Source organism: Grampus griseus, assembly GCF_964374135.1.
Source record: "Grampus griseus genome assembly, chromosome: 10".
NCBI lineage: Eukaryota > Metazoa > Chordata > Mammalia > Artiodactyla > Delphinidae > Grampus > Grampus griseus.
The window spans coordinates 88,923,529-88,944,684 of NC_139004.1; the positions used below are offsets into that span (position 1 = coordinate 88,923,529).

The window sequence follows — 21,156 nt, forward strand, 5'->3', positions numbered from 1 at the left end:
TTGAGTAACTACCGTAAGTCAACGTAAACAGGGACCATCTTAGTTAATACTTGGTCATACAAGGTCAACTTTTTCCTATCATCATCCTTCTATGCTTACCACCACATACCCATTCCTGCCATTGGGAATACCATGAGAAAATACATTCCACCTTCCTAGCACCCAAGTTTACATAATCAGTTCGTAAACTAAGGGCTTTGCATAGCTGGGCATCTGGTTCATGGACTAAAGTTTGAAGTTCATACTCATTCATAATCCAGCGTATATTCTGAATGGGTGGTTTTAAATTGGATTATGAAGAAAAGGAGCAGATTTTAATGGTTTTACAACCCCTAAGCTTTGTAAATTTCTCTTTCCATCCAGCAGAAATATTCAGGTTGCTTATCTGTCTTAAATTGCCAAAGTGTATGATCGTAAATTAATTAGACGTGCAGGGACATGGCCTCTGTTTGGGAATTTGGTCTCTGTATTATGTGAGGAGATGAAAGACTCAGGTTCAGTTTGAATCATGTTGGTAACTGCCTACTCTTTTGTTCTTATACATATGCGTTTATAGTGGTAGAAATTAAATTCTTTCAGGGTTCGTCACTATTCTTGGTTGACTCTTTGGGCAGGGAGAATATGTCAGTAATCCTTTTTTCCTATTTCTCACAAATGCTATAACTTACCTCTTGAGTGTGCCGGCAACTATATGGATTGTCTTCAATATAATAGAAAGGCTCTCACGTGCTTTTTGGAAAATGCAATGTCATGAAGCAATATAGAAGAAGAAAGTGAACGTCAATATGTGTTGTCTTCGGGAACTTGAGGATGCCTGATGCCTTGTCAGAAGCGTTTCACCTGAAGTGGTTTCTTCTTACTCATCGTGGGTTTGGGTTGGGAATCCTGGCTGACCTGTTGCCTTTCAGGTGAAGGTGATACATTGTAAAACTTTTAGAGTACCTGAAAAATTTTCTCCTTAGAAGTTTTAAAGTGCCGTAACAAATATAATTATAACGAGGACATTGTCCTCTTTACTATGTGTCAGGCGGTACGTTTTGCCCTTTACATACATTAGCTCATTTTTTTTTAACATCTTTATTGGAGTATAATTGCTTTACATTGTTGTGTTAGTTTCTGCTGTACAACAAAGTGAATCAGCTATACGTATACTTATATCCCCATATCCCCTCCATCTTGTGTCTCCCTCCCACCCTCCCTATCCCATCCCTCTAGGCATTGGCATATGTACATTAGCTCATTTTATCCTCACTGTTTCTCATGACAGTTATTCCCATTTGCAGCTTAGGCAAATGCAGGCCAGAGAGTTGAATTCACCTCTCTACACTTAGTATGAAGTGGAGGCTGGGATTCGATCCTATTTGTCTCCTAAACTCTCTCTAAATTTAACTTCTTTGGCATATTTCAAGCAAATGAACTGTTTTGTTCAGTTAAAGCCAGGGTGAACAAAGGATGGCATTACCCCTGAATCTAAAGAAGTGGGTTATAGTAGATGTTTCAGAAAATGGCTATTAACAATGAAAATATTGATACTATTAAGTAAAATGGGAAGGCTTTCACAGGGAAAGGGTTCAGATTCTACAGATTCTGTAAGGTGGAAACTGAGAATAGTTAAAATGATGTTGTGAATTTCATTCAGAAAAGAAAAGCGTTCCTTCCCCAGAAGAAGTGCAGACAGTGAGTCCCTCAGTGGAAAAGACCATATTCATGGGCCAGTGCACACTCAGTCACACCCTGTGAAAGCTTCAGTAGGATTAAAGGCAAATTCCCTTTGCTGACTGTTGGGCTCAAATTTTCTCTCTTTTCTCTCTGTTTTGTAAATTCACGAGTTTAAGCTACGTACGATTCTTTTGCAAACAAAGGAAGTATAAGAATTAAAGTTGGCTGGGCAAAGACCTGAACAAGAGCTTGAGATGATGACATGGTGTATATTTATGTATAAAAATGGATTAAGCAATATATTTTCCTTCAAAAATTTATTGTTCTAGTGCTGTTAGTAAATGCTTATTAAATTTAAAAAAAAGAAAAAATTAGCAAGGATATCGCTGGATGTTCTTGCAATGGTATAGATGTGTCCTTAGATGAATTATGTCTCACAGTCATATGATACTTACAGATAATCATTTTATCCTGTTCTTTCAAAGAATAGGTATTAGAGGATCAGACTGGTTTCCAAGGCCTCACCAAAAAAAAAAAAAAAAAAAAAGATTTTACAGCAGGTGAGATGCTTGTACTATTAAAGCATGGACTCACGAAAAACTCCTGATTTGGAGCAACTGAGGTCCAGAGCACCCTGTAATTTGGCAAATGGCCATTTTGACAGATGGAGTGCAAAGCAAGCAGTTAGGAGGCGTGGGTTATGCATCCTGTTGGGTGGTGTGCTTGGGAAGCCACCGGCTAACATACTCTCACAACTGCCTGTCTGAGCATCATTACTGTTTCCTGCAGAAGTGTGCCATGGACCGTAATCCTGGTAAAATAAAAGGTAGTGGTTCCAGATCTGTAAGGCTGATAAGTACTTGAGCCTCGAGGGAAGGGGAAGAGACTAGCTGTGTGTAAAAGACCTTCATCTTTACCTCTCATATATTTTGCATAATAACTGAATTAGTTTAACCACCTCCTAACAATACAATTTAAGATAATTGACACAGACAATATGAATTGTTCAATTATTAACTAGTAACTAAGTTCCCTACAAGCCTATATTCCAAGAATACGTGGTTAGAAAGGAAAAAAAAAAGAGTTGGAAAAGCACAAATAAAATAGAACACATTGATCAAAAGAACAAGTTTAGTCAGGCAAATTCAAGTTCTAATGTGTCATTTATTACCCCAGTGACTTTAAGCAAATTAACTTCTTGAACTTGAGAATCCTCACTGGTAAAATGATGATAATAATGACCACATTTAGAACATACTCAGTAACTTTCAGGTATTAATGATAAAAAGAAATATAGTGGGAAGGAAAAATAATCATCAGTAAAAGCAACAAAAGTGTCTTCCACTCAGTCATATAGCCCAAGTGAAGAGGAGAAAAAAAAAAATCCATCACTTAAAATCAGGCATCAGTGTTTTCCACATCATTTTTAAATCACAAAAGTCTAGAGGGTCCCACTTCTCCCAATTGTCTGGTTTTCATGAGATGGGATTTTTCTGTTTTAAACGCAGCTGGCTTGATTCCTCCTTCTTGTTTTCTACCCAAATATGGTGGAAAAATGTTACTGTGTTTGTGTGTGACAAGTTATCAGTCTGGTTATTGTTTTGTTCTTTTATCACGTGTTTGTTTTGATTGGGTGATCTAATCTTTCTAAGCAAGGGAGATTTGGTTCATTCCTCTATTGGTGTATTCCCCATCAGGGTGGAAAGCTACCTGAGTGGCCAGGTCTGTGCTGCAGAGCCCACCTTGCCCTATAATGAGCTATTCCTTGTTCCAGACAGCACGTTGGGCCCCTACATCTGAGTCTTATTGTCCAATATCAGCTTCATAAGGATTAAAGGGGGTACCACAGTTTCCCGCTGCTCGCTGTTGGGCCTTACTTCATCATGTTTTTCAGACTCTTCTAGGGAAGAGGGCCGTTATTTCTGGCCCTTTCAAACCACCCACAGGGAGATAGCACACTTGAAAAATACCTTGTAATATTTCTACAGGCCCAGTAATCTGTCATTCATCTAACCGTATCTATTCAGCACTTACATGGAGTTAGCCCTCTCAGTAGAGGAAATAGAGGATTTCTGAGGAAGCAGCTTAGTGAAGGAGCTTGCAATGAAAGAGACTTGATCCAATCCTGATGTTCACCATGGATGGTGGTGGGCAGGTCTGTGCACTGGGAAGCCTGATGTTTTTCTGTGGAACTCTGAGTGCAGACCTGAAAGCACCACAGTGAGGGATGTGTCCTGTGGATTTCTTTACTTTTTATTTTTCGCTTAAAATAAATGTTTATCATTTATGTATTGTTTCACAGACCAACTCCACAGGTTGATTGGAACAAAATGGGAGGCGATTTACCAAAGGGAAGAGAAACAAAAGAAAATTATGGCAAAACTTTGAAGATAGAGAATGTCTCCTATCGGGACAAAGGAAACTATCGCTGCACAGCCAACAATTTCTTGGGATCAGCCATTCATGATTTTCATGTTATAGTAGAAGGTACGTTTCCCACGTTGATTTATTTTTCTTCTATTTAAAAAAAAAAAAGGAATCCATATGTAGTTGACCTCTAATGCATATATGTTAAAACAGCTAAGCTGTTTCAACTTTTAATTCTAGAGAAAGCAATGGAATATATTACACTTCAATTAATCAGGTTTGTCATTTACCCCACAAACCAACAGAGAAGGGACAAATGACAAGAAAAGATCTCTGGTTAGGGACTGAACACAGATGACTTCCATTGTTTATTTGAATAGTCACTAAACCTAATCTCCTATATCACCATATTATGAGAAGAAAAATTTATTTTAATATACATGTGACACTGCATAATATGAAATCTTAAGTAAGCCTTACCATGGGAGAAAGTATGATGATGGGCCTGGAAGAGACCTTGGACTTTCCCAGTCCTGTCATTAACGTCCTGTGTCCTTGAGCAATTTACTTCACCTTTCTGAACCTCCATTTCTTCACCAATGAATTGAGGGAGTCAGACAAATTATTGTCTTAGTTCTTTCTTATCTTGGGGTCCATATCTTGGGTTCAGATGATGTTTAATATGTTACTAATGGGGAAAGAAACATAGACAGTATGGTGTAAGTGTTATTTCTCTGTCAAAAGGTCCAGGAAAACACGTTATATTCAAGTCATCTTTCTGTAAACAAGCCTTTTGAGCAATAGAAGTTGGGCTCTTGTTCATTGTACTCATAGAAATAAGTAGGTGATGATGTCACCATTTAAAAAGATGGTAAGCCACAATATGTAGACAGCAGGGTTCTGCCTGCTGGGCAGGTGTAAAGGTTGCCTAGTCATCCTGTGAATTTGATGCAGACTATTTTCTGTGCTTCTGATCACATTGAGGTTTCTGTGTATGGTTTGGTTGACTGTATTGATCAAATTAATGGGATGATGACTGCATTTGTACTTATTTAGTGCTGTGTAGGCTTAACTATTGAAAGGAATGGTCTCCTTCAGGTTTCCGTTTAGTGAACTGGTGCTCTAAGGCTTCCATTTTTATTCCAATAAAGTTTACCTCTTAAAGCTTCATTTTGCACAAGGAATGCCTAAGTAAAGGCCCACAGTTTTAATTAGTGGAAAAAAAAATACTCAGACACAAATTATATTCACAAGTAAATGTTAAGATAAGTTGTAATCATGCTGCTGTTTGATTGGAAGAGCAGTGTATTTCCAAGACCTCTCTCAACGTGTGTGATTGGTTAAGTTAGGAAGAATGAAGAACCAAAGATGAGAATATCATTTCCCTTAGTTCCACACAAGCGAAACCTGTATAGGAAGGAGAAAGCCTAGTATTATGGATAAACAGCAACATTTGCCGACAGTGACATATTCCTCTGACATTAAATTATTCACTAAGAAATTCAGAGAGGAAGAGTTTGAGAGATTTATTTTTTTTCTCTAATTTTAGTCATCGTTTGATGCCTCTACATAATATGGCTATACCATGCAACAGGGGTGTGTTTCTGTAACTCCTGACCCCGCCCCCGCCCCCGCCCCCGCCCCCGCCAGCACATACCCAGGAACCAGACAGGTCTCACTGTTAGCTGCTCGTACTCCGAATTGCTGACTATTAGAAATCCTTCCAGATGGCTGGAACATTGCTACGGTAGCTGAATATTTTAACAATCTGGCCATGGTTTTCTTGACTAGAAGACTGAAGCTTTCAAAAGAACTGCAAAGGTTGCAAAAGGAAAAAATAGATCAAGGATGTAAAATTAATTACACAATTTAAAAGGTTGACTATAGGACTCCAAAGGAATATAGGTTTCCCGAACAAATTGTCCTCACTATTCATAAAACAGCTATTAGCACTATTGAGATGTAAATAATGTTTTTATGAGGAACATTTAATCCTTTATCCTTAATGAGAAACTACTAAATGAGCCCTCAGTTGTATGTTTTAGGAGTTTTTCTTCACCCATGCGAGTGAAAAGCAAACTGAGCTCAAGAAGTCTTTTTTCTGTTAAGTGTGAAAGCAGTAAATATATCCTTCATTAATCATATGGACGGATGAGTTCACTTTCATTCAATTTTCTTCTGCCTTGCTGCACCTTCTTCTTTCCCTTTCTTTGTCTCTTGCTTGGAAACTCAAATAACAAGGATTAGCCATATAGGAAAAGAGCAATGTTATTGTGAACTTTGAAAATCTAGCGCATTCTGAAAACACTCATTGTGCTTAAGTAAAAGCATGCATTTTACTGTATTCTCTATATCTGTGATACTTCTTCTTTATTACTAAACACAATCAAACTCTGTAATTTAGGTTACAACATTCTAAATAGGAAAACAAACTGCACTTTCAAATCCTATAGTATGTATAAGCAACAACAGCCGGGATGTCTTGCTGAGGCACATCTATCCTTTCTAGGAATCCATGGTCTAAATATATTACACATTCAATGAAAAGAGATCTATTAAAATGGCATCTAAAACTGTCCAAATCCAGAAATCAAAGTATGACCACAGTCCCATTTCCACTGATTAAATAAAGTCACGGTACAAAAGTTTACAGCACAAACATTGTTATCATGTAAGGCTTTTGAAACTTAGTAAGTATAATAGGAAAGTATTTATACATAATTATATACCCATAATTTTACTGCATTTTAAAAAGATGTTATGAACTCAAATGCAATTCAGTCACTGATCGATTTAAGAAAGCCTCATTTTCAAATAAATTTATTTCCAGAAAGCTGCAATGAAACTCAAGTTTGCTGAACCTAATAATTTTTGATTTGTTAGGATATAGATACTTTATAGAAATATGTTATAAGAAAATGACCTGTGTTGTATGTTTCATAGGTACCAAATTTCCTGTTTTATTTTGCTTTCTGTCTAGTGAAAAACATCTCTAATTAGCTTGCTTATCACATTCTACATGTTCAGACATTTGCATCTCAGTTTTGAGCAGTGTGAGAGAAATTTATCATCTTATTTTTTAATTTACAATTATGACTAAATGAGTAAAGTTTCAACATAAGTTGCTTTCATCAGTTACCATAGCTAACATTTTTTTTTGTTTTGTTAGTTTGGTTTTTTTTTTTTTTTTGCGTTACGTGGGCCTCTCACTGCTGTGGCCTCTCCCGTTGCGGAGCACAGGCTCCAGACGCGCAGGCTCAGCGGCCATGGCTCACGGGCCCAGCCTCTCCGGGGCATGTGGGATCCTCCCAGACCCGGGCACGAACCCGTGTCCCCTGCATCGGCAGGCGGACTCTCAACCACTGCGCCAACAGGGAAGCCCTCATCAGTTACCATAGATTTTAGGATAATAGATAAAAGACTGGGGTTCAGTGATGTTGTTTTCTCTCAGAGTTTTCCATTTTAATCATTCTTCTCTCTTGAGCCCTTTTTTCATCCTTTCGAATAGATCTTACCTGTCAGGAATAGGGTTGCATGTTCCAACCTCTGGAAAAATCTGTTCTCTGTCCCTGCATGCCCTTAGCCTCACTTCAGCCACCAGACGTTTCCTATCCTGTACCCGTGTCCTCAGGCTCACCATGCGTCCTATTGTCAACAAAGTAGCAACGAGGTAAATATGTTCAATCAAGGTATGAAATTATGAGATTGTGAATGACCAGAAGTCAGTGATTCCCTCCTGTCCAAGGCCCCTTCCTTTTTCTCTATGCCTTTTTCACTGGAATCTTTGGGGATCAGTCATTTCAGTTCAACTGAAAATTACCCCACGAGCATCTGTTCTCATTGTGCCAGTGTCGGGGAGAAAGAAATTTTCCTCTTTCCTTCTATTTTGTTGTGGCTCATCTAAGAATTAAATTGACATGAGACAGATTAACAGGAGAAAATAAAACAAAAGTGTAATAATATGTATACATGGGAGAGAGCCAGAAAAACTGAGTAACTCACCCAAGTGGCCCAAGCCTCATCTTAAATACCGTCTTCAGCTAAAGACAAAAGAGGATGTTTGGGACTTCAGAGGGGGACAGGACAGCATCTCCAAGGAAGACTGGAGATGGTAGAGCAAGTGTTTGATACGCAGATGTTTGCTGGGCCACAGAGTGGACTCTAATCTCTAGGCCCTGCAGAGCTCCCCCTACCACAACTGGCCCATGTTCTTGGCAGGTATTTCTGTAGTAGCTCTCTTCCAGAAACAGGCTTTCTAGCTAAACTATCTTAGGCGGTTAGCAGGGAGGTCAGAGTTTCTTCCTGAGTCTTTTGGGCCTTGATTATTTCCAGCTCAAAGTAATCTGCATGCCAAAGAAATATTTTGGGGTGGCAGATTTTGTTCGCTTATACAAAGCAGAGGAGTCATCAGAAAGAGAACAATTCTGCCCTGGTTCTTCAGAGATCACTCTTCTGGTGATCTAGTCTAGGTGCTCTCACTACGGATCCCAATTGTGAGATTCTCAGTCTGGGCTGGAATTGAGAGCAGTGGCGTGACAGGCCCAAGAAGAAGATGCTCTGAAGAAGACAGGCTTGAAGTCCCTTTCACATTGCATGGCCAATTCTACCTTTGCTCAGGAACAGATTAATTCTTCAGAAGAAACAGGGATGGGAAGCATAACAACAAATTTTCAAACATTTATAAACAAAGCTTATGAGAAAGGGTTCAGGTACAGTTTAACGATGATTTCTAGTGGATACGCAAAACCTCTTGAGTCAGTTGATAGCTGTTGCAGAAGCGTGGATTTCGAAGCACAGAGTGAAAGTTGGTAAAGCTATTTAGCCTTGGTTCCTACCTGTGATCCAAATTAGTGAAATAGTAATGAGTTAAAAATAACACCACGTTTACTTCGGAGTCTCGGTGCTGATCATCCAGTAGGTCTACAGGTCCATGGAAAGGCAAGAACAGAAAGTGGGGCTTCTTTTCCTGGTGACCCTGGGCAAGTTAGATGACTTCTCCAAAGCTCAGTACTCCATCTGTAAGGTGAAATGGTTGGATAAGATGGTCATTTTAAGGGCTTCCCTGGTGGCGCAGTGGTTGAGAGTCCGCCTGCCGATGCAGGGGACACGGGTTCGTGCCCCAGTCCGGAAAGATCCCACATGCCGCGGAGCGGCTGGGCCCGTGAGCCATGGCTGCTGAGCCTGCGCGTCCGGAGCCTGTGCTCCACAACGGGAGAGGCCACAACAGTGAGAGGCCCGTGTACCGAAGGATTAATGAAATTTGTAGGATGAGAATAGAAATGGAAATCTTGATTTTATTTTTCATAAAGATTTAGGGAAAGGTCATAATTACATGGTATCCTTTATTATTTTTATTGAAATATTTTTATTGAAATATAATTGACTTATTACATCATTTGTTTCAGGTATACAACATAATGATTTGATATTTGTATGTATTGCAAAATGATCAGCACAATAAGTGTCATTTTCATCCATTACCACATAGTTAGAATTTTTTTCTTGTGATGAGAACTTTTAAGATCTAATCTCTTAGCAACTTTCACATAAACAGTACAGTATTATTTATCCGTTATAGTCACCATGCTATATATTATATCCCCATGATCTCCTGTATTTTTACATGTTCTGAAAGCAATAGTCTTAGTTTTCTACTGTGAATAGGAAAAATTTCATGTTTTTTCTCTAACTCAAATGTTTAATTTCACTGTGGTTATATGAAAAGACCAAAAGAAAGTAACACCCACATAAAAAATGCAGACAAACACACAAAAGCTAAAACCCTTCACCTCGGAGATCATGTGCAGTTTATAATTTGGACTACTGCATTTTAAACTTAATGACTAAATATTTACAAATTGTAGATTATGAAGACACATATATAACTTGGAATTTAACAAGTCCACACCCTGTTGAATAATTACAAAGCCATGTCTCTTGTTTGGACTTAAACTTGCTAGGATATTTGTATATTTTTGTTTTCCCTGGTGAATTTATAGACTTTTTTCCCCCACATAATCCCTCTTTTCCTTAAAAAATTGTTTAAATGACATTTTTCATCTTATACATATATGTATCTTAAAGACATTCCTTTTTGACTAAAAATAGAAATCCAGAAATGTCTTAGGGAAAATAAGCAACACTTGATGGGAATTACTACCTACCGGTATTGTGCAATTTTCTCTGAAATCAAATTATCCAAACCATCCACGCTCTAATATGAATCTTTTCTTCACTCCTGACATAGTAATATACTTAAGGTGACAAAAATGACAGTAATGTTTGCACTAAAGAATGTCTCCTTCTATACTGAAACACACCACTTAGAATTATAAGATTGGAGCGTTAGGGCATAGAAAGATACAAGTGTATGATTTAAATCTATCTTTTCCTCCATTGTTTTGAAGGCAAAAAGGTAAATATTGGTTTTGGGATTCCTTCTCCCACCCCCTTGCAAAAAAAAAAAATTCTAGGAAGTAATGTCTCCCAAATTCTTAAGATAGATAATTACATATGGACAGATAAATGCTATAGAGTCATTAATTAAGAAATATTTTAAATAACGGCTGAACATTTTAATTTCATTAAAAAATTTTCAAAATATATTTCTTGAATATCAGCCATTTTAGATGGCTTGCACTCAATAAACTTCACATGTTTACCCCTCCTTCATTTTCTGTAATGAGATAGATACTCGTGTAGCTAAATACAGTGACTGTAGGTAACTACTTTTAGTGTGTTGATTGTATTACACATGCTAAGATTCCAGATTGCAACACACACACGCATAAAAGCACATAACCACACACAAACCTTATTCCAGGCAAAAACAATGCCCATCTTGCCTTAGAGAACATTTATGAAAAACAGCTAGTGTGAAACACTTTGTTGTGTCTGCCATCTGCTGGTGCATACTAGAAATACAGCCCTTAACATTTTTGGACCTTCTGTGATATAGAAAATGTTGATGAGCTCTTCAGTTTATCTCCAGAGCCCCCTCGCTGGACAAAGAAACCTCAGAGTGGCGTGTACAGCACTGGGAGCAGTGGTATCCTGTTGTGTGAGTCTGAAGGAGAACCTGAGCCCGCAATCAAGTGGAGAGTCAATGGTTTCCCAATTGAGAGTAAGTGAAAACACCAACTGTGAGGCACTGCTGAAGGCAGTGGTTTGCTGGGACACAGTGTTTAGACACCCTCGTTATGGCTAAAGTGGAGTTGGTAAGTGGCTGGACTGACAAGACAGGTCTAACCAGGAAATCCAAAATTGCATCTTTCAAAGCAATTTGATTTATGCTGAGATTTATGGAAAAGCCATAAATAATATTTTTGGGGCTATTACGTTAATTATATAAAAATAAGGTTTAAAAAATAAGACAACTGAGTGATACAGAGGATGCATCCAAGGAGGAAGGTTCCTCTCCCTGAGAAGAAACAGCTACAGGGACCTAGTGGTTGAGAGCACAGGCTGGAATTTAGGACTTCCCTTGGATCCAGGCAACAGGAACTCCTCACTGGGTTCTGCTCGTTACAAGGACCTGCTATGGCATGCCTATCTCCGTGATCTGAGAAGTCCGCAGGGCCAAAGTGACATGCAAAGCCTGAACCTGGCTCACTGCAGGTTCTCGACCAAGCTTCAGTAACCCAAGACCAGAAAAATCCCCTGCGCAGTCAGCTCTGAGCCCTTCCCACATGGGCTGGGCGTGGAAAAGAAGGGATGGACCAGGGCTGAATGCCTAATCTCCCTACTCCACTGTGTTGCAGCACAGAGCTCCAAGAAGTCCCAAATCCTCAATTTGAACCTAGAGCCCTGGTCTTTTTTTTTTTTTTAAAGATTTTTTTGATGTGGACCATTTTTACAGTCTTTATTGAATTTGTTCCAGTATTGCTTCTGTTTTCTGTTTTGGTTTTTTGGCCGCAAGGCATGTGGGATCTTAGCTTCCTGACCAGGGATGTACCTGCATCCCCTGAACTGGAGGGCCAAGTCTTAACCACTTGACCGCCAGGGAAGTCCCGTCCCTGGTCATTTTGAATGTCTTTGTTAAAGTAGGATAATAGAACAGATCTTATTGGTCAACTGATCAGCTTGATTTAGAGCATTTATAATATGGACACATATGTGTGTTGATTCTATTAGTTCCTTTGCCCTAGACCCACTCGTATCAGGGCAGGCATCCTGGTGACATATAGACCTGGAGTCCCAACTAGGCTGTGCACCTAAGCTTGGGGAGATTCACTAAACAGCTGAAGATCATACAGCTGGGACTCTCCTGAAGCTTAGGTTTTCAACTGCAAAATGGAACTAATGGTAGTTGGTTGTAATTGAAAGAGACCGATGGGGTCTACCAAGTAGGATATTACTTATCTGTAGAACATTGTGAAAGTTTATAAACTCTGGATCCAGAGGGTCTCTGTTTGCATTCAGGCTCTACCATTTACTAGCTGTGTGATTTGGTGTATTACTGACCCTCTTAAAACCTGTTTCCTCATCAGTAAAATGGGGATGAAAATAGCACCAACCATTGGGGATTTTTATGTAGATTAAATGACACAGAGAAGGTTTAGCACAGTGACTGCCATGCAAAAAGCACTTCCAAAGTATTGTTTACTATTGTTTTCACGTAGCAAATACTCAGGAAGCCTTAGTGCTCATTGTTATTTTTGAGAAACGCATCTGTTTCATTTTTCTTCGTATGACAATAGGTACAGTGTCAATGATAAGCAAATACTAACTGAACATATTCGATGATGAGATTGAAAATTAAAATGATAGTTATTTTAAAATATCTATTACTCACACAAGCTTATGACTATTAATCTAGAAATTGTCAAATAACAGTATGACCATATCTACTTTCTCAGCAGATAACAACACAAAATCACTTTCAATTCTGTCTTGTTATAGCTTTCAGAAGAAAGAATGTGCCTACTTATTTAAAATACAAATACTTTGGCAAAACAATGAACAGTTCTGAAAATTTTTTTCTTTTCTTTTTTTGATTGATACATAACGAACATGCATTATATTAGATTCAGGTGTACAACATAATTGTTTGTCATTTGTGTATATTGCAAAAATGATCACCTCGGTAAGTCTAGTTAATGTCTGTCACCTTACAGAGTTACTGAATTTTTCTGCTTGTGATGAGAACTTTTAAGATCTACTGTCTTAGCAACTTTCAAATATGCAATACAGTATTAATAACTATTACTGCCAGGCTGTACATTATACCTCCATGACATTCGTTTTATAACTGGAAGTTTATACCTTTTTACCCGCTTCATCCATTTGGCCCATCCTCTGGCAACCACTAACTGTTCTCTGTATCTATGAGCTTGTTTTGTTTTGTTTTCTATATTTCACATATAAGTGAGATCATACGGTATTTGTCTTTTTCTGTCTGACTTATGTCCCTTACAATAATGCTCTCAAGGTTGATCCAGGCTGTTACAAATGACAGGATTTTTTCATTTTTATGGCTGAATAATACTCCATTGTGTGCATATGTGTGTGATATATATATATATGTATCTCACATTTTCTACTTTTTTTTTGCTTTTGTGAATCTGTCTTGTTTTTATTTATTTTTTTTTAACTTTTCATTGTATATTGGAGTATAACCGATGAACAATGTTGTGATAGTTTCAGGTGCACAGCAAAGGGCCTCAGCCATACATATACAGGTATCCATTCTCCCCCAGACTCCCCTCCCATCCAGGCTGCCGCATAACGTTGAGCAGAGTTCCGTGTGCTCTACAGTGGGTCCTTGTTGGTTGTCCATGTTAAATACAGCAGTTATCTCACATTTTCTTTATTCATTCATCTGTTGATGACACTTCAGCCCTCATTATTAGTTTCCTCAATTTGAGACATTTTTCCTCATCTCTTTAGAGAACAGAATAAGAAATGAAAAATAAGACTTCAGGTAAATCAGAAATGAAAACAACTTTTGTTTATAAAGAATGTTAAGGGAGCTAAAACAAAAAATGCAGATTTTCTGGAACATAGAATCATAAAATTTTATATTCGAATAGCACTTGGCTGTTTACGAAGAACTTTCACGTACTGCTTTGTCCCCACATGAGCCTTTTAAAGGGAGTACGATTATTCATATTTAACAGATTGATTATTTCATTCAATAATATTTATTGAATGCCTTCTTTGTGCCAGGCACTGGCCTTGTTGCTTGGGAGATAGCAGTGAATAAAACGGCCAGTCCCTGCTCTCATGAATCGGACATCCTAGTAGGGAGAGATAAGCAATAGAAGAGTAAACACATCAGTGTGGTAAAGTGAAAACTAGCTGGGGAAGGGGTGGGTGTAAGAGAAGTCCAGGACCTAGAGCTGCTCTCCGATTTTAGGATAATACTAGTAAGATCCTTGTGGTTATTTTCCTTTGAGTAGAGATCTGAAAGAGGAGAGTGATGCAGCTATGCAACTACCTATGAAAGAGCTTTCAGGGCGGAGAGGTCAGTGAGTGTAAAGACCTGAGGTGTGTTTGGAGTGTTGAGGAAAAGCAGGGACTGCAGTATGGCTGAAGCCAAGTGAGTGAGGAGGGGGCAGTGCTGGGAGAGATTAGTCCGGAGGTGCAGGGACCACATCATATGTAAAGGGGAAGGTCCAAAAGGGCGCTTGGGATATTATTGTGAGTAAGGTGGGCAGCTCTTGGACTATTCAGAGCAGAAGAGTGACAGGATCTAATTTATTAACAAAGAATTTTTCTGGCCTCTGAATGGAGAAGCAATTGTATGACTCCAATTAGGAGCTGCCTAAAAGATACTGGGCTAGATTGGTAGTAGTAACAGGTAGGTTATGGATTTATATACAAAATAGAGCCAACACGTTTGTTGATGGGTGAGCACATCAAGGCTGAAGACAAACTAATGCAAGATAGCACAGCTGAGTAATGGCAGACCTAGAACCAAAGCCACATTTTTGGAACCCATGTTCCATGTTCTTTCCACAGCTCTCCTTGCTTCCCTGCCAACAGGTCATAACCATTTATAATTGGGATGTTTGATGACAGTGGATCACTAAAGGGTTTGAAATCTCTTTAAGCTTATATTTTTAGCAATTACATATCCTTTATATAGAATATTTGAAAATTAAATCAAAATGATTACTATTATTGATTACAAGCCTAACCTTTTTCAAATACTTTGCATCCAATATTTCTGAGCCTCCTAGTGGACCCTGCAAAGGAGATAATTTTATTCTTCAGGTTGTAGATGTGGCAAATGAGGCTCAGAGATTACATTACTTACTTGATTGAGGACACAACCCAAGTGAATTTAGAGCCATAAATGGAACTGAAATGATTAATTCCGGAGCTGAAGTTTCTCTCCCTATATTGCATGTTTGCCCTTTGAGCTGACGAAAGACAACTTAGGTCAGGACTAGTGGTTTTTGTTTGATAAAGAATTTTAGAATTTTTCTAGAATTCTGGAAGCTCCTGGAAGTCTGTATGCCACAATACTCTGCAATTTCCATACCTATCCCAGAAGGCATCCTGGAGCAATGTTTAGTTACTTGTCACCCAAACAGGAGGCCATAGTCTCATTTCTTCTTTTTGTAATGCTATGCAGACTCAGTTTACCATGGGGCACATGGTATAAGAACTGAACAGCATGATGGGGTTTACTCTGAAATTTGTTAAATTCGAAGTAGGGTGTGAGAGTACAGGATGAGATCAAAGACACAATTCTTTTTAACGTTAAAAAACTTGTAAGAGCTACTCATCTTGATGCTTCTTAAGAGATACATTGTCCTACGGTGTTGTGTCAAATTTCTATTGTTGCCATAACAAGTTACCACAAATTCAGTGGCTTAAGACAGTGTACATTTATTATTTTACAATTCTGTAGGTTGGAAGGCCAACGCAAGTCTCCCTGGGCTTAGATCAAGGTGTCAGCGGTGCTGTGCTTCTTTCTGGAGGCTCTAGGAGAGAAACCCATGCCTTGTTTTCTCCAGCTCCTAGAGGCTGCCCACATTCCTTGGTTCACGGCTCCCTTCCTCCAACTTCAAAACAGCAACGTTGCGTTTCTCCGACCATCCTTGCGTAGTCACATCTCTCTTTGGCTGGCCATAGCCAGGAAACGTTCTCTGGTTATAAGGAGCCTTATAATTCCTTTGGCCCCCCTTGGATAATCCAGGATAATCATCCAATCTCAAGGTCCTTGACCTTAATCACATCTGCAAAGTCCCTTCTGCCCCATAAGGTAAAATGTTCACACGTTGTAGAGATTAGACTGTGGCCATCTTTCAGGGGCTATTTTTCGGCCATGGGTAAAATGCCACCCAACAAAAATGTTTCAGTCATTCCAAGAGATACTTACTGACTGCCTCCTCTGTGATAGCTGCTCTTTAGGCACTAGGAACATAGTGCACAACACATAGACAAGGTCTTGCCCCCATGGAGCTCACAGTTAAGTGTAAAGATGTATTTATTTCTCACTCCCAGAGGGAAAAATGATGTATAAGAATTTAAAAAAAAAAAAAGGTTCTGAAGAACCTAGGGGCAGGACGTGAATAAAATAGAGAACAGACTTGAGGACATGGTGAGGGGGAAGGGTAAGCTGGGACGAAGTGAGAAAGTGGCATGGACATATATACACTACCTAATGTAAAATAGCTAGCTAGTGGGAAGCAGCTGCATAGCACAGGGAGATCAGCTTGGTGCTTTGTGACCACCTAGAGGGGTGGGATAGGGAAGGTGGGAGGGAGGGAGACTCAAGAGGGGAGGGGATATGGTGATATATGTATACATATAGCTGATTCACTTTGTTATACAGCAGCAGCTAACACACCATCGTAAAGCAATTATACTCCAATAAAGATGTTAAAAAGATCTTCTATTTTATTATGTAATATTCAATGTTTTCTATGACCTAAAACTTAGCATCGTCACTTTTTCTTTTTTTTGGTTGCATTGGGTCTTCATTGTTGCCCGCAGGCTTTCTCTAGTTGCAGCACGCAGGGGCTACTCTTCATTGCAGTGTGTGGGCTTCTCATTGCGGTGGCTTCTCTTGTTGCATAGCATGGGCTCTAGGCGCGTGGGCTTCAGTAGTTGTGGCGCACGGGCTTAGTTGATCTGTGGCATGTGGGATCTTCCTGGGCCAGGGATCAAACTCCTGTCCCCTGCATTGGCAGGTGGATTCTTAATGACTGCACCACCAGGGAAGCCCATAAATGAAAACTTTTAACATTTGTGCCCCTTATTCAACATTCCTAGCTAATATGTTTCTCTTCCCACTTCTTGTTTGTAGTTTCAGAGCACGGCACGTGCTTTGACACATGGCCAAATGCTGTGGGAATGGGGCTTCCCTGGTGGCGCAGTGGATAAGAATCCGCCTGCCAATGCAGGGGACATGGGTTCGAGCCCTGGTCTGGGAAGATCCGCACATGCTGCGGGGCAACTAAGCCCGTGTGCCACAACTACTGAGCACGTGTGCCACAATTACTGAAACCCGTGCACCTAGAGCCCATGCTCCATAACAAAGAGAAGCCACCACACTGAGAAGCCCTCACACCACAACAAATAAATAAATAAATAAATAATTTTTTTTAAATGCTGTGGGATGTGGTATTGACTGAAATACAGTCCCCCCGACCTGCTCACTGGCCATACTGGCACTGATCTTGCAGGTTCTGAGCAGAGTTAATGAGATAACACATGTGCTGTATCCAACAGAGTTCACTGGCCCTTAATTAAAGCACCGTAGGGACTTCCCTAGTGGTGCAGTGGTTAAGAACCCGCCTGCCAATTCAGGGGACAGGGGTTCGAGCCCTGGTCCAGAAAGATCCCACAGGCAATGAAGCAACTAAGCCTGTGCGCCACAACTACTGAGCCTGTGCTCTAGAGCCTGCGAACCACAACTACTGAGCCCTTGTGCCACAAATACTGAACCCCGTGCGCCTAGAGCCCGTGCTCTGCAACAGGAGAAACCACCGCAATGAGAAGCCTGTGCAGCACAACAAAGAGTAGCTCCTGCATGCCGCAACTAGAGAAAGCCCGAGTGCAGCAACGACGACCCAACTCAGCCAAGATAAATAAATGAATAAATAAATTTAAAAAATATATAAAGTACCATAAATATTAGATTTTCTCACTTGCAAAAGGTATTTCCAGAATTACACATGGATAAGCAGTGGGGTAAGATTTATTGCCGAAAAGGTAGAAAACCTGGTCTGTGCTCTCAAGAAGAGTTTAGTCCTCCTGGGAAAATGAAATATATGAGCTATTTATCTGAAGTGGTTAAATAGCAAAGCAGGGCAATTGAAATGAATGGTGTAGATGGGAAAATTGCAGAAGGGCAGAGAAGTGAAACAGGAAAAACATGTCAAGGGGGAAGATAGCAGTCAATATTGGTGGACTGGGGGGATCCAGCTGTGTTGATCATGTGGTTTACGCTGGGCAGTATCAGGACTTCAATGACAAGAGTAAGTGAGATTCAGTTCATAGTGGGACTTGAGTGCTAAACAGAAAATGTGGAATCTTTGTTGTGGATGTGGGTATGGAGAGGCAGACAGCTAGAGATCAACACATATTTTGGCAAAAAATACTTACTTGAAGGACGATTGAAATTGCAGAAGGGTCTGGAAAGAAAAAATCATGGTTGATGTTAAGAAATTCTAAAGAATTGGCTTCAATGAACTCTTACTCACCCTAAACTGGTCTTAAAATATAAATACTGTGTGACACGTTTAATGAATAGTGTATAAATATTTTAGGTTCTATTTTTTATCACACTGACAGTCTTTCATCTCTTGTAGGAAATCCATTTTCTGGTGATGTCATCTCCCCCAGGGAAATCAGTTTTACCAATGTGCAACCGAATCACACTGCTGTGTACCAGTGTGAAGCCTCGAACGTCCATGGCACTATCCTTGCCAATGCCAACATCGACGTTGTAGGTAAGCATACTTGGGAGCAGACTGTTTGTCTGCTCTTCTCTACAGGAAAATGTTCACGGTCATGCTCACAAGTAGATTGAATTCTTGGCACATAAAACGTTGGGAAAAATCAAAGTACCTTTCACCTTACATTTGAGCATGAGACCTCGTACTAAAAGTTATACTTCCAAAAATGTATTGCATTGGGATACTTTCCAATTCAAGAATACGAACTGTGATATTCAACTATTTTCCCTTATTAATATGGCTGGGGTATAGAAAAACATTTGCTTGTATTATATGAACATTTAAAACTGCATTTATATTGTTTTCCAATAGATGTCCGTCCATTGATACAAACTGCAGATGAAGAAAATTATGCCACGGTGGTGGGGTACAGTGCTTTCTTACACTGTGAGTTCTTTGCTTCGCCCGAGGCAATTGTGTCCTGGTAAGCTGTTACACGGTTTTCTTAAGAGAATGTCAGTTGTAGATTGTGCCTTGTTTCTTCATCCATCACTTGACAGGCTGCACTGTGTCAAGTTATTATTACATGTAGCGAGCGCCTCTGAGAACTAAGGTAGCATACTTACTTACCTACCTTTCCTGGCACTGTTGACTAGATTTGTAGTATTCTCTCACATGGGGAAATATGGAGAGCCATTTTTGCTCACAAAGGAAAGCAAAAAATTGAAGTGATTGCTAAGACAATTTTATAGGTAGTTTAGGTCTCCATTACGGATATATCTAAGGTCATACATTACTGTTGTTGTTTTGGGTGTTATCTAAATAATTGTTAAGTCTGCATTTCATTCCAAGTGCCTATGTTTAAAACTTTGTCAACATGTGTTTTGAATTTAATTTCGATATATTAGTTGGTATAGTAACTTCAAACACACCATTGTATGAATCTACCATATTTGTTCCTTCACTAGAAAAACTTGCTTAAACTAGTCTTACATAATTTTCCCCAGGGCTCTGCAGGGCTGAGATTCGAATGAGGAGAGCAAGGCAAGGTCATCCAAGTATAGGGTCAGATTCTATCTTTATTTAAAATTTGGATATTTTGTTCATTGTGGATTCTTTTGTATTATTTTTGATTTTTAGAAATACCTCATTAAAATATTTATCTTGATTATACTGAGATTTTTGTTTTGGCAACCTTAAATTTTGTCTCTGAAGCAAGCACCTCACTTGCCTTACCCTAGCGCCCGCCCTGGAAAATCTCGTGTGAACAGCAGCCAGACTTTGTCCTTTGCATCTTTTCTCTCCGGGAGCCTCTGACTGTGAAACGCATAGGGAGAATCAAGCTGGGGCAGCAAATGCTTAGAAAATGGATGAATGTAGGAGAAAATGACTCTGGGTGATGAGGGTCAATGTTATCCATGTCCACAGGACAGGAAAGACTTCCTGGCCTATAATATTTCTGAGTGACCAACGTTCCTCTAGGACAGAAGGAGGTTCAGAATGTTCATTATCTCGTTCAATGACCAGCTTTCCCATTTACTACCCTGAAGCAATGACTAACTAGAGGGTTCACCATCAGTAAGGCAGAAAGTATTTATTAAACTCTGAGGACAGATGTAAAGTGGTACTGAGCGCTGTTATAAATACAGCAGAAGCATAGAGCTCAGACACAGATTTCCTCCAGTCACAGTCTATTTGGGCAGGTAAGATGTATACCCTATCACCTATTGTGGAAAAATTGTGAACTCTAATGGAACATTTCATAAGGTCTGCTAAGCTCCTGAAGAAGGGATAAGACTGAATGACATCAGCCGCCAGTTTGCCAAAGAGTATAGGATTCTATCAAACCCACATTGATTTATACTTTCTATAGGCAGAAGGTGGAAGAAGCAAAACCCCTTGAAGGTGGACGGTATCATTTCCATGAGAATGGCACGTTACAGATCAGCGAGACCACAGAAGAAGATGCTGGCTCCTACTCTTGTTGGGTAGAAAACGCTAAAGGAAAAACAGCAGTCACAGCCAATTTGGATATTAGAAGTAATTTTATTTTGTTTTTACTTTGCATGAATTGTCACATGGCTTCAGTTTTTCATTTTCCCAAGTGAAACAATATGATGTAAGTTCGGGCATCTGTTAAATTTCTTTAGACTGTTTCAAAACTCCTAGATTGGGTTTCATCTAAACGACCCTCACAAGAATTATCGGATATGTCGATGACGTGTCCATGGCTTTATACAATTGTAAGAGGGAACTAGGTGTTCTTGGTGATGGA

General features: G+C 39.5%; 1 protein-coding gene across 1 annotated transcript in view; it reads left to right on the forward strand.

Moving 5' to 3' along the window:
* CHL1 (cell adhesion molecule L1 like) overlaps positions 1-21,156 on the forward strand; it is a gene marked incomplete at its 3' end in the record, with an annotated part of 133,439 nt that overhangs the window by 77,227 nt on the left and 35,056 nt on the right. The window contains exons 9-13 of the mRNA XM_082664751.1: positions 3,962-4,146; positions 11,018-11,149; positions 18,795-18,935; positions 19,254-19,365; positions 20,755-20,921. Coding sequence (XP_082520877.1) covers positions 3,962-4,146; positions 11,018-11,149; positions 18,795-18,935; positions 19,254-19,365; positions 20,755-20,921 — 737 coding nt within the window. The remainder of the gene's footprint in view (positions 1-3,961; positions 4,147-11,017; positions 11,150-18,794; positions 18,936-19,253; positions 19,366-20,754; positions 20,922-21,156) is intronic.